The following is a 14,445-nucleotide window of genomic DNA, read 5'->3' as shown; positions in this document are numbered from 1 at the left end:
AAGATAGAGATTGAACATTGGGGCTTAGGTTTAACCCCCCCCCCCCCACACACACACTTTCAACACGCACAGGTTGCAGAGTACTCAAAGATGAGTAAGTGCTGAGGTTTTGAAAAACAAATTGGACTGAAAGAAGTGGGTTGATCATAACACCCCCACAACCCCACCACCCACACCCCGCGAATTATGATTTTCGCGTTTTTTTTTCAGGTTTGAATTTGTTTCTCTTTCAATTACCCCTCCCCCTCTTTCAATTTATTTCCGACGCCAATGGATAAAATAATAATAATCAATCCATAATGTTTTAATTCTTATTAAATTTCTTTAAAAATGGAACAAAAAGTCCTAGGAGGGGTAGAATGGTTTGGATAAAAGTGGACTGTGATATGAATTTTAAGAACGTCACTTCCGTTTTCACATCCGGGCATTCGGCAATATGGTCGCCGACGAGATATCCATTTACAATCGGTGAACTTTGGTGAGCAATTTATCTTGCTCATAATCGAAGTATTATGTTGGAATAACAATGGAATATTTTTTATTATTTCATCAACGTATTCAGATTGCATAATTAGCGTTTATGCAATACTTTCATTGTGATTTTATGGCCGTAGTAAGTCTCATTTCTGCTGAAACCGATTTTTATGAACCTCTAGAAAATATACCGGGTTACAACTTTACCAGTGCTTCGGTAACATAAGATACAATTTCAAAACGCTACAAAATGGGTCAGGAAATGTTGACCAAACGATTGTTCCTTCATGATCTCGTTTATCTCTTTGATCATCTTATTTTCATTTTCAACATGTCTAGGAAAATCACTACACTTAGCTGCTAAATGTAGCAAAAGGATAGCAGTTTAAACATTGCAACTGCTTATGAACACTTGTTTAAAAAATGCAGCTAGGTTAAGGATGCCTATAAAACATACCTCTTGTCTCTTAAAAAGTTTTTAAAAAATGACAATAGTGTAGACCAGGTCTGGTACAATCGCTAGATTTGGCTATCATGGCTATGTAGCTTAAATAATCTACATACATTTAGCTTTATTTACCTATCTGAAGTAGCTTTATTTAGCTACCAAATCAAGCTTATTCCTTGAATTTACATTTTTCTCAGGATGTGCAGAAAACGAACTAAGATGCAGTGATAATTTTCAACTTTAAACTCATCTGAAAACAGTTAATGAAAAAATCACTCTTGAATATGTTTCTGTTGAGCAAATTGTTTCTAGTCATAGTAATAAGTAATGATTGATTTAATAAAGACATAATACTAATACTTGATTGAATTAACTGGTGTTTTTCACAAAATGTTTTCGTCATGGCGAGTGAAATATTTGTTTATGGTGACCAGAAATTCTGATAATAGTGACCAAAAATTTTTTTTAAGGTAGTATGATTTAGTAGTTAAATGAAGATATATAAAGTATCTAAACAAAGTTTTACAGGTTATTTAAGCTACATATTTGAGTAGCCTAAAATAGAAAATATCATTAAGTGTCCAAGTTTCTTTTTGAAGAGGTCCTTGAGTTTGGGCATGTTGGGTAACTGTAAAAAGAAAAGAAATTGAAAGGCAAATTGTCAAATCTAGATTTAGGGAAAATTTACACATTATGATATCACAAAAAATGAAAAATGCAAATCAAGTTGTTTACCACTGCTCACATTGTTTAAAATTACTTTTCCCATTTATATAGAAATTCTGATGGAAAACACAAACGCTCAAGAGAGAAGCCCCGTCAACCCTGACGCAGGGTCAGAGTCCATTGTCAAGGAAGATAACCCTGAAGGTGAAATTCCTCCTCCAATCTGGATCATAATCAGTAGTCAAAGTAGCATTTCTGTACTCTACAGAGAAATTATAAATGTTTATAGGGGTCATTGCACAGGACATATCATTCCTAAGCATTATCATTATTTTCTACTTTCTGTTATTTAATGTAATATATCACTGAAATTTTACTATGATTGTTTTGTAATGTGGAATATGTTTGGATGAAGTGCAGAAGGACCCATGAGGTTCTTTAATGGTAGAATTAATTTACCAGAAAAAAATCTGTCCGCGTTTTGTCAGCAATCGCTGAAGAAGAGGAAGAAGGCTATAGAACATGGTAGTTTATTTCTAACTTTAATTATAAGGCTTATGTACTGTTGTCTTTGCTGTGAAAATCAGAAACTTACATTTTCAGTGCTCCTAAGTTTGTGATGGGTGAGGGGATGGGGTGAATCTTGTTAAGTCTTTCTTCATTCTTAATGTCTATCTGAGTATCTCTTTTTCTCTGTGAAGATTTAATCTGAAATACATGTAATTAAGCAAGATAAAGACTTTTTTTGGCATGAAACATACTCAACATGGTACCCCGGTACTTCTGATGCAGAAGATGACCCTTCAAAGATCATTTGGAGATAGTCAAGAGAATAGCATAGAGACCAGTTTAAAACTGTAAAATCTCGCTAGTCATAATTTGAATGGTGAAGTGTTTAAAGCTCAAAGTAGGCACAAAGAAACATTGCAATTAAAAGATGCAATTTAACTCTTAATGAAGTGTACCAGTTCACAACTCCCTGGACAAAACTGCAAAAGAATAGTAAAAGGGGTAACTGGAAAAAATTAAAGAACCTTATTCGGTAATAACCAATATTTGCCCCCCAAATCAAACTTTGATGGAGATATATTTAATTAAGTTATTAAACAGGGGAGTATATGCTGACTTCAAAGCACTGAATATTTTCATAAGTAATGACACCATATGTACGTAATGACGTCACAAACATGACGTAAATTTCAGTTTTTTATGAATTTTACAGAAAAATGTACATATTTCGTCAATATTTTGAGTAAAAGTCACCGAGCGCATGTGTGTTCAGGATCAACATTTTGATATAATGTGTAGAATGATAATATCAATGAAATATGTCAATATTGTTCCTGAACAACCTTGCGCTCTATAAATTTTAAAGCTAAAATTGTCGAAATTTTGTCCGTTTTGTCCTCTTTCTGAAAAAGGATATAAAATTGGACTAGTTTGTGACGTCATAAAAACAAAAATTGTGAAAACACTGCTTTGACACTATAATATTTTCTGTTAATTTATATTTCTTGTACATTTTATTGAATTCAACACATTTCAGGAAGTTTTCAAAATTTGACTTTAGTGGGGGCAAATATATGCAATATACCGCATATAGTTCTTTTTCAGATGTTCAAGTGAATCTCAATTAATTTGGATTGAGTTTAGTAATTTTATTTCTTTCTTTATTTAATATACTAGCTGCCTTTTTATGACTGTAAAATTGTTGAAAGGGAATGACAATGTGAAATTCTACTTTGGCTATTGATTCAAGTTGAAATTGTGCTTGTCTTTTCTGATTTTCACAGTTTGCTGTGAATAATTTTATATTAATTGAAGTTTTTTAAAAAAAATATGCACATGTAGATGCATATAGCTATTTATGTTTGTAATAGACAATGAATATCAGAAGTTAACCATTTTATGAAATTTTCAATGTTTTTAGTTATTTTATAAATAAGAATAATATAATACAAATCTTGTACTGATATTTAAGTAATCAAGTTAACTACACATTGATTTTGTTAAAAAACATAACTACAAATTTTAAATTTTCTTTAAGACTGGGAGACTGATGAAGATACAGAGGATGATGATGATAATGAAGATGATGACGATGGTGATGACCACGACGATGAAGAAGATGATGAGAGTACAGAGGAAGACTCGGGGGAGGAGACGGAGGATTACGAGTTTGAAGAAGAAGAAGAGGAGGAAGAAGGGGGAGAAACCTGTCCTATCTGTCTAGACAGACTCAGGGACCAGGACCTCGGCACCCCCGAGTCATGTGATCATACGTTCTGTCTCGAGTGTATACAGGAATGGTCCAAGGTAGAGGTTGTCTGTACCAATAGACTCAGAAATGGGATTCTTAATTTTGTAGTATTTATACATGTTTATAGAATTTATTTTGGTCAAAGATGTATATTACAGCTTTTTGATGTGTTATAAACGAGCAACTTTTCTCTGATGTTGATGGTTTGTCACAATGTTTACAGATGTTCCACTACCTCTTATTTAATTATTTATAAAGAAGATGAATTTTGTAATTGAGAAAATATAAGATATATGTCATTTAAACCTTCAAAAATTTTTTTGTTATTCATGCACAGTGTAGTTTTTTAGAAAAAAAAATTTTACAGCTTGAAGTGCTGAGAAAGTCTGACATTATCTTTGTTTTGTAGAATGTTAACACATGCCCTGTGGATAGACAAGTTTTTCATCTGATATTTGCAAAACATCCTGGGCAAGATGCAATATTTAAAAGGGTAAGAAAGTAAACATATTTACTCTATGAGTCATAATAGGAAGAAAAATACAATGTAGATTTGTCTTAAGTTTACATCCTTTTTCACTGTTAATTAATAAATTTATACATGATAACGGTTGATAGTTATGTTGTACACCATATAAGTACAATCAAACTCTAAAATTGGAAAGAGCGTAGAGAAAACTTCAAGATTTCAAATGATTGAGTTACAGAGGTTAAAATATTTTGAGAAAAAGAAGATGTAACTTGTAGCATACTTTGACATGTCCATGATATTTGAGATATTGGTGTTTGGGATACCAAAGTACAGCTGTATGGTGTTTTTATGAGTGTTCTGATATAGCCTCTTTGATTTCTGTAGATTACAGTGGCAGATAAACAGCAGGATGATCCAGAAGAGGAGGAGGATCCTATATTTTGTGAGGCATGTGGTAGAAGTGATAGAGAGGACAGGCTTCTTCTCTGTGATGGCTGTGATTTAGGGTACGTCTCAGACTCTCCGATTTAAAGACAAGACTTGGAGCTTGCATGATTTACCAGCTGATATTGTTCAGTGCTTTGTGTAGGAGAAATTCCAAATTATAAGTATCCTCCAATAATTGCATGAGATATTATATTCATAGGTTAGTGATACATTGAATGTTAATGAACTTGCCATGTTGTAGGTACCACTGTGAGTGTTTGGATCCACCCCTGGCTGAGGTGCCAGCGGGGGAGTGGTTCTGTCCTGATTGTGAAGCACTACATGAAAGGGAGAGAGAAGGTATTAACATATAGCTCTCAAGATTTAAATTATTAAAATTTATTGTGCAATGAATGGAAAAAATGTACATTAATTTAAGTACATATAAGTTCTCAAATTATCTTAAATTAATAGATGAATACAGTACTAATGATACACCCTTATATATATAATGATATTTTGTTACGTTGAGTACACATGATCTGTCTATTTTGAGGGGGAGCAGCAGAAGTGGTGAATGACGATGAGGAGATTTATCACATCATTCAGGAGAACGGTGTCCTCCCCCACTCCCTCCGACCCAGGGTACACAGACGACAGGTCGCCCGGACACGCATGAGTGAACGAATCTTCCAACACATCCAGGAAATCAGACGTAGCAGATTTAACAGGAGAATGATTATTTTGTCAGACTCGGAAAGCTCCTCAGAGGGGGAAAATGTACTTAGCGAGGTATACACTTAAAAAAGACTCTTAATGATGGTTAATGACTAAGACCTCTAAAAGGAAGGATTTTAACTATGAATTATAAGAGAAAACTGGAGAGAGAAACTTGATAAAACAAATAAAAAATGTATGCAAAATTATATTCTGTCAGTATCCATGAATACTAAATGTATTTTGTTTTGAAGTTCTGTTAGCATTGATTTTGGATCCCAAATTTTAACATCAGACAACTTCCTCTATTATTCATAATTAATCGGCTAAACCAAACTATAGGGATGCATAATCTGAATATCTGTCAATATTTATTTCAATCATTTTGACCATGTAAATTAATGTATTTAGAATGAAAGCATTGATGAAGATGCTCCATCTACAAGTACAACCTCTGCATCCAGGAGAACACCGGCTAAAAAGCCAAAGAAAAAAGTGGTAAAACGCAAAACTAAGACCAAGAGGAAATCTAAGGGCAAAGGAAAGCGTACTACAAAGAAGTCTAAGGGAAAGCAACCAGCAAAGAGGAAAGGCAAAGGCAAAAAAAGGAAAACCCGCAGAAGTAAGAAGTCCACTGGTAAAAGGAAGAGGACTGGTAGAAAGGTATGTGTTTGATACAGATGTAGGAATATCATCAGAGCTGTGTTCAGGAATGTAGTGACTGACTTAGCAGCTAGGTGGTAGATATCTAGCTCTATGGAATGGAAAGATCACTTAAATTCTAAAATCTGTGAGTTAGATACTTTTCATAACATTCTGATTTCCATATAAACACTTAAACATTTGAAATTGGAAAATTATTTTTCTTCCCCAAAGGATTATATAAGAAAAAATACCCCTGGTATCTCAGTAATCACATTTTTTCAAACAAAATGAACTGAACTGCAGGGAAACTATATTGATGTAAATTTATAGTTTTAAAATTTGCTGAGATTAATATTAAGGGAAACATCATTTTTTGTGAGTATCTCTTGTGATGTGAATCAGTTACTGAGGAGGCTGTTGGATTTTGGATTTTTTATCCATCTTCCAATACATGTATTGATGCTAACTTTTTCTACAGAGGACTAGGCTAGCATATTGTTCAAGATGTTAACTCTACATATAAGCGACATAGCCACTTTGATCTTGAACCAGTCCCAGATTGGACATTGTTTTCTATTTATTGTTTTGTGACAGTTTTATGGAAATTCAGAAATTTTGTAAAGTTTTAGAAACTGATTTTTTACCTTTAATAAAAAAAAGTTGAATTTTGAGAAATCTAGATTAATCTCTAACATTTATGTTTTATTGTATAAATTGAATAGACGTGTACATGTTTTAGTCATATTTCATTCTAAACTTTATTTATTTTCTTGACAGAAATTAGTAAGAAGAGTGTTACCGGAGGCACCAGTGACTACAGTCAAGTCAAGAATTGCTAAAAGCTTGGGACTCTCCAAACCTCCTACAGGTCGGACTATACCTCTACAGAAACGCCCCAGAGAGAGGGCCGAAGATTATGGCCCTGCACCACTTCACATATTAGGGGCGCCTAATGATCTCATTTATTTTCATGAGTAAGTAGGACTCTGATTTAGAGAAGAAAGCTCCTGTTTTGTTCATTAAAAAAAGTTGAATATTAATAAATATGATTAAAAGATACAGGTCATATTTAATTTAATTTTGATGAGATAAAGGGTCTCTTAGAAATAATTTTAATTGGTTAATAGGCCTTTTTATACAATTGCTCAAACGCTTTTTCATACATCTAAAAGTATATCATATACTTGTACCTCTGACCTGAATTTATATTCTGTAAATATTTTTCATTGTCCTCATGTACGATAGATTTAAAATAGTTTTGAGTGAATAAATGAACTTTGAACTTAAATTTCTGTATTTAGTGAAGAAGATGATGATCAGCCTAGTACCTCGGGATATTCCTCAAACTCAGGGAAGAAAGCTAAAACCTCCTACAACATGTCAAATGTCAACTTCTCCACAGAAGAAATCATGAGAAGAACTCCTGTAGTTAGACTAACGATGGACTCGTCTCTCAGGTACAACTGTGGGATTAAAAACTAAAATAGTTAAAAAACCAAAACTTGAAGTCTAGTGGGAGATTAAGTCATATTGATATCATCGAGGACATTGAATCTAGTTGTATTGAAGAAATATAGATTGAAATTATAAGGTTTTAAAAATGAGATATATGTGTTCATAAGTGCTATTAAAGAATATGATGGACAGACTAGCAAACAAGGTTTGGAATAATTTCATAAGTGGATTGTGCACCAGTACTGGGGGCCATAAAAACTCAGACAAACTCACTTTTGAACTCGGTCTCACTTTTTCCAAAGTACTTAAAAGTGGAAACAGGAGACTGAGATCAAAAGTGAGCTTGTCTAAGTTTTATTGCCCCCAGGCCAGGTCTTCAATATTTAACAATATCTTTGGAGCTGTACAGGTTCAAAATGCATGTTAATTTCCCTTCTGTATGTCCACTAAGTCTGCATCTCTTTTACGATTCCAATCAGAGCTATGCTTATTAATGTCTATGAGTTTTACAGGTTCCGACCCAATGAGGATTCTACCCTGGGGTCCCCCTCCATCAGCACCACCAGCGCCCCCTGTGATCTGTTAGGGAGTATATTTCAGAGTCAGCAAATGCTCCACATGAAAACAGACAGGATTAAAATTCACAGAGATGGTATTTTATGTGAAAAAGCTTTTATTACCAAAATCATGAACTAAACATAAAGCTTGGATTAAAATTTATGATGAAGTGGTACCTAAATTTTAATAGTGTGCGTAAGTGGTATTACATTTTGTACATAAGAGTTTTAGATTCATCAATCCCCAGATCAGACAGATAAAACAAGAAATTCATTCTTATATTATCCTCTATTAACTTAAAGAATTTAAAGGATCTTTTAATTAAAGGTTTGTGTAAGTGAACAGAGAGCTGATGATTCTTAAATAGATGAGATCTGAAATTTTTGAGAACAACTTTTATGAACCACAATATATTTTTTACATGGCATCAAATAGTAAAACAATTTGGTCAAATCCAAGCTCCTGAGTACAGGGTTATCTTTGCCTGATTTTATTTTTGTCCTCTTACACTTGCAAAAAATTTTGCCCTGCTTTCAATTAGCCTGGACAAAATTCTGCTTAAAAGATTAAGCTGTCCTTATTGAATTCTCTGTTTTAAATTTGCCTCCTAGCAAAGAGGGGGGGATACAGGGGGCAAAAAATTTTGATTATACAGTATATAGCATATAACATTTGATTGATTTTATAATTGTATTTTACAGATTGGATTCAAATAAAAAGTTGAATTATTTGTGTTAAATTTTTTGCTTTATAACAACATAGATTTATTTTTCCTATGTTATTTTTATTCATGATTTAGTACATCTATATATCCATGTAAATATACATGTTTTATGATAAAACATAATACATATAGATCTATATTGTATTATGTCCTGTGCAATGAACTGGTTTTCCTATCATTTAAATTTTTCAAGTACAGGTATTTTAATGTTTATCAAATGTTTGTCAAATATGCATTCATTTGAAAAATCATTACATGAGAATTGAAGTGAATGAAATGATATATACAAAGATGTATGTGTAGGTATTTAAATGTGATACTGTATGCGCAACATTTCTTTTTAGGTTCCCTGTCTGCATTGAAGTCCGACTCTATGGAGGAGAAGTCTAAATCATCAGGGAGTAAGGACGACGATGACCCTGCCTCCGTGAGTTCACTCACACCCCCCTCAGATCCCACTGACGCCGGGGCGGGGAGTAGATTTCTCCGTCTTCCAATATTTGCCGGATCCTCTAACATGGAGTTAGATGACAAGGTCGATATTCCGGAGGAGCCAGTGGTAATCCCCCTGGAGGAGAAGGAGGAGGACGATGATGGCCTGGGGGATTCCCTGTGGACAATTCAGAAACGTCAGGAAAGTACCACCCAGGGCAAGGAGGAAAAATCCGATAATTCTAAACTAGAGGTTACAAACACTGTGTCAGGTAGTGATAGGTCTAAGGTTAAACCGGACAGTGAAGACCGTGATTCTGTTAAAACAGGTGACAAAAGTAGTGAAGGATCTTCCTCTAGTAAAGGAAACAGTGAGACAAAGACACTGAAAGGGAAATCTGAGGATGGAAACTTTAAGTCGAGCAAGTTGGTTGTAAGTGGAAAATCCAAGACCCCTGGGAAGGAGAAGGGCAGGAACTACCGATCTAAGCAGACCTTCTTAAATACAAGTAAAAGTGGTACTAGTGCGGAATTATATTCAGATATCGAGGATGATATTGAGTTACCAAAGTCTCGTTCATCATCCGATAAAAATTCCCACAAGGACAGTGATAAACATACAAAGCACAGTGAAACTAAACAGAAAACTAAATCTAGTTCTAGTAAAACACATAAACCTAATACTAGTGACTTGTTTGATGATCAGACACAGGACAGTTTGATTGAGAATATAGAAGACGCGGAGGATTTTAAGTTAGAAAAGTCTCCCAAACCTGGTGAATTCCCTGTGTTACATAACCCCGTCGTGGAGGATGTTAAGTTTGAGTACGAGGACTCTAATGACTCTGTTCCCAGTACATCCTGGTCTGACGCCGGGATTGGAAGTGCCATCATAACCAAGGAACAATATAATGGTAATACAATATAATGGTAATAGAGGAGCCTTTATACAAAAGTCCTATACTAAACAAAATGCTTAAACTTCTACAAAACGAGCTTTAATGAATAAAAGCACACACTTCAGCAATTTTCATTCCCATGTCTTTAAAATATATTGTGAAGGTAACAAATATAATGAAATACATTTATATTGAAGCAGAATACATCCATTATAAGTGTTCTTTACTGTATTACATTATATTCTTTGAATATAAAATGAAGTTAAAATTTCTTATAAAAATATATTTTTGAATTACATATGTTTTTAAAAAATAAAGTGAATACTATGTGTAGAACATTGATCACAAAATTCAGAAATCTTGAACAGAATTTTTTTTAAACATTTTTATTTCAGATGACAAATGGCGAGTTGACAAAGTGCGTTTCCTGGATCGAGAGATGGATTGTAAAAATGTATCTTCTAAAAGCGACAGGAAATCTCCAAGAAGCTCAAGGAAAAGGTCAGAGTCGAAAGGCAAGGAGCAGGATCCAGGGCTGTTAATCACAGTGGCTGGAGACTCGGAGGATAGGAGTGTAGCCGAGAAGACCGAGAAAAACATTGAGTTATACGGACAAAAGGTGTCCAGGAAAGACGATCCTGAAAGACGATCCTCTAAAGACGCCAAAGACAAGACCAGTAAATCAAAGTCTTATAGGGAAGAGGAGTCGTATAAAAAGGAGGACTTAGATAATTACAAATCTAAATCACGCAAGCATCGCTCTAGAAGTCGATCAAGGGAGAGAAAGAGGAGGTCAAGGTCTCGGGAAAGAAAAGATAGGTCAAGGTCTCGAGAAAGAAGAGAAAGGTCAAGAGAGAGACGAGACGTCTCTAGGTCAGGAGAAAAATCTTCAAGGTCAAGGGACAGAAGAGAAAGGTCAAGGTCACTGGAATATAAATCAAGAGAAAGGCGCTCCAGGTCAAGGTCTCGTGATAGAAGGGAACGTTCAAGGTCAAAAGAGAGAAGGGATCGGTCAAGGTCTCGTGAAAGAAAAAAATCTAGACGTGATCGATCGAGGTCTATAGAGAGGAGGCATGAAAGATCAAAATCTACTGAAGGGAGAAGGTCAAAATCTTTAGAACGATCAAGTAAAAAAAGTAGAAGTGAAAAATCTAGTGAGAAGCATAGAGATAGAGACTCTAAATTAAGTAGAAGTCCTCACAGGCGAGAGAGTGAGGATAATCCACGTCAAAAAGAGGAAAAACTTGATGTGTTTAGTTCTGGTATAAAACGTCTTCATGATGGAAAAGAGAAAAAAGCCAAAAAAATAAGAACAACTGAGACTGAGCCAATAGTGATTTTATCTGATGAAGAACAAGATCATATACCAAAGAAAAAATCTGAACAAAGCTCTGGAAAACCCAAACATAATTCAGGTGATAAATCATCTAATAAAATTGAACCTATAATTACTCCGCGTTCATCCTCAAGTCGGCGATCCAAGGAAACGAGGGAACTGACACAGCCTCCTCTTCCACCTCAAGAAGATATGGTCCCCCCACCCATGCCTCCTGTCATGACCAATATCAAAGTGTTAACTGACACCAGCGTGTCCAAAAAATATCCAAGTAAACCTCACCAGGCAGAAATTGTAGAAGATAATGTTGAAAAAGAGGACACCAGAGTAAAAGAGGTTGCAGAAAGTCAAGATTTTGATGAGGAGGATGAAGAGTTGGCGTATGATCCAGCATTTCCAACAGTGGATATGGAGGAATCACCAACAGAGGATCCACCCATTGTGTTAGAGGAGGCAGCTGAACCATTCCAAATGCATGTCAGTCCACTGATTCATACAGACCTTCCTATGCAAAGCATTTCACCTCTCCCTGGGCCACCCCCGCCTCCAATGCCTGGCCAAGGACTGCTAGGGGACCCATCTATCCTCCTCCCAACATCAGTAGGGGAGCCACCCCAGCCTCTGTTACAGGGGGCAGGACAGCAAATCCCTCTCCAGATCCGCATGTTACCCCCAGGGTTTGCAGCTCAGCAGCCAGGTGGCCTGCCACCACAGAGACAGTTAATCGTAAATCACCCAGTTTTTATTAATCGACCAGCAACATTTCCTCATCTCCAGCAACTCCCAGCAGGACACCCTCTTCAGCCTCGTCTTGTTTCCACTCCAGCAGGTATGGTTACTATGCAGAACCAGTTCAACCCACGAATACCTTCACTGGTGTCACTACCAGGACAGCAAGGGCTTCTCAATGGTGCATTAGATCATTTACCACATGAACCTCCCCTAATTTTAGCATCAGATCCTCGTGGAGACCCTAGATTGCATCATCCACCTCATCCAGAATCTCACGTGATCTCTTTACGACCAGAGGTACCTGTGGTACCCATGTCTGTTCCTGAAGGAATGCCACTCCCTCTAGCATCAAGTGAGGCTATCTCCATGAACAGACCAGACATCATTCCATCAGCATCACAGCTAGAACAGATTTCACAGATCACCAAGCTTCTTAACACACAGGCACAGCTGGCCATGTTTGGAAAAGAATCAAAAGGTTTAGAGCCTCAAGAACGTAAACCGGAAGTAATGGAGCAGAAAAACAGCAACAGTGTGTTCAAAGTTCCCCTTCCCCCAATCCTAACGCACACAATTAACAAGGTGAAGTCAGAGAAGGAGAACTTGGAGATGATAGATATGGACATGTCATCACCTCAGGACAACGGGAACATCGAGATCCCCACCTCGTCGTCTGAGAAGTCGGAGAGGAGCAGGAAAAAGGACAAGAAGAGGAGCCACAGACACAGGTCTGAGGACCGACACAGGTCCTCCAGCCACGAGGACCGTGTGTCCTCCACCGTGGAGTCCCAGAGAACGTTTGATCAGATCATGGATGACATGAACAGTGCTGACGAGATTCCATCCTCAGCCGTCGAGCTAACCAATAAAGAAAAGGTACTCCTTCTACACAGATTGATTATTTTTTGTCATTTAAGAATTAAACAGATTCTTCTGACAAATGTTTGTATATGTCGATATTGTTTAAAATTATGAATATTTTTCTTGCAGTACCTCCGAAAGCTTCACCTACAGGAGAGGGTGGTAGATGAAGTGAAGACAGCACTGAAACCTTTCTACAGCGCCAAGAAAGTCAATAAAGAACAGTACAAGGAGATCCTACGGCGGGCGGTGCCTAAGGTTTGTGGGGGGTTCATTTCAGTAGGAAAACGCTCCTACAGGGTTATCTTTCTTTTAATTAAGGCTGTCATGTAGGAATTAACGTTGACTTTTTTTCCTGTGTTGTTTTGCAAATATGATAGATTTAATTGAACTTTCTTTTTTCACAAATTACTATCCATATTAATGCGCATGACGGAAAATTATGAAAGTTTGAAAGAAATATATTATTTGATCTTTTTATAGTGAGGAATGTTAAGGAGTGGTCACATGAAACTGATTACACTGTTCTGTGTTCCAGGTTTGCCACAGTAAAAGTGGAGACATTAATCCAGTCAAAATTCGAGCTTTGGTTGATGCCTACGTAGCCAAGTTTAACAGGAACATGTCTCCCCCAAAGCTTGAGAATGGAGACGAAGTGAAGAAAAAATCCAAGTGAAGGAATGACCGAAGATCCGAAGAATGTGTCACTGTCAGTAAAGCAGGTGTCTCAGAACGGCCGAGAGCCAAGTGTTCCTGTGTTAGTGTGAGGATTGTGTGAACTTTATCCTATTCCACACAAAAAGACATAGAGCCGCGTACTTAATGATACATACAAGGTACTGCTATAGGGCAGTTGTTCTGAACTTGGTTATATCACTTAACAAGGACAAAGTTCAGAGAGTTTTAATTTGTAGCTAATTGTTTGCAAATTGACCCCCATGGCATGTTTTCTTATTGTGAAATGAATGATTTTGCATTTAATTATAAAGAAAAAGACTTCACCTGGTGTATCTCAGATAGGGATATTATCGGGTGTTTAGATAGGTAAATCCCTGATGTTGTAGGGTTTCTGTGTTATCAGAGACTATGGTTGAGCTTTTTTTGATAATACATGTACAATTATGACATTTGATATGTACCGTAATTTACGGAATATAGGTCGATACTTTTTTCCTCAGAACCGTTGGGGTCGACCAATATTCAGAATTCGACCTATTTAAGGCTCAAGTTTACGAAAATTGCTCCCAAATCAGTAAAATTTACGTCAGTTTCAAAGCAAATCTGTGCCCCTTTCGCAACTTTTTTGATTATTTTTCGCCAAAAAAAAATTAATGCCCCGG

The 14,445-nt window shown here is 36.2% G+C and overlaps 1 protein-coding gene across 2 annotated transcripts; it reads left to right on the top strand.

Moving 5' to 3' along the window:
• Positions 1–535: 535 nt before the first annotated feature.
• LOC134255907 (PHD and RING finger domain-containing protein 1-like) lies at positions 536–14,237 on the top strand. Of its 2 annotated transcripts, XM_062738517.1 has the most exons (15): positions 536–613; positions 1,700–1,792; positions 3,636–3,904; positions 4,258–4,341; positions 4,705–4,826; positions 5,009–5,106; positions 5,303–5,538; positions 5,875–6,126; positions 6,886–7,082; positions 7,410–7,565; positions 8,076–8,215; positions 9,190–10,191; positions 10,572–13,120; positions 13,235–13,363; positions 13,644–14,237. In XM_062738517.1, the coding sequence occupies exons 2-15, from the start codon at positions 1,708–1,710 to the stop codon at positions 13,779–13,781; spliced, it is 5,457 nt and encodes a 1,818-aa protein (XP_062594501.1). In that variant the 5' UTR covers positions 536–613; positions 1,700–1,707; the 3' UTR covers positions 13,782–14,237. The 2 variants fall into 2 exon arrangements, with proteins under 2 accessions (XP_062594501.1, XP_062594494.1); XM_062738510.1 differs by lacking the exons at positions 536–613; positions 1,700–1,792 and adding an exon at positions 2,002–2,113.
• Positions 14,238–14,445: the final 208 nt, after the last annotated feature.

The sequence above is a fragment of the Saccostrea cucullata genome, unplaced genomic scaffold (assembly GCF_032062105.1).
Source record: "Saccostrea cucullata isolate Sc308-1 unplaced genomic scaffold, CSIRO_AGI_Scuc_v1 ctg584, whole genome shotgun sequence".
NCBI lineage: Eukaryota > Metazoa > Mollusca > Bivalvia > Ostreida > Ostreidae > Saccostrea > Saccostrea cuccullata.
Note: the sequence above shows the minus strand (reverse complement) of the source record. Positions and strands in the feature narration are given on the sequence as shown.

Excerpts from the sequence above, each read along its gene's own strand:
- LOC134255907 (XM_062738510.1), top strand. The coding sequence starts at position 2,017 with ATGAGGTTCTTTAATGGTAGAATTAATTTACCAGAAAAAAATCTGTCC. Across the intron at positions 4,342-4,704 it reads AAGATGCAATATTTAAAAGG|ATTACAGTGGCAGATAAACA; the intron begins GTAAGAAAGTAA and ends TGATTTCTGTAG. Across the intron at positions 4,827-5,008 it reads TGTGATGGCTGTGATTTAGG|GTACCACTGTGAGTGTTTGG; the intron begins GTACGTCTCAGA and ends GCCATGTTGTAG.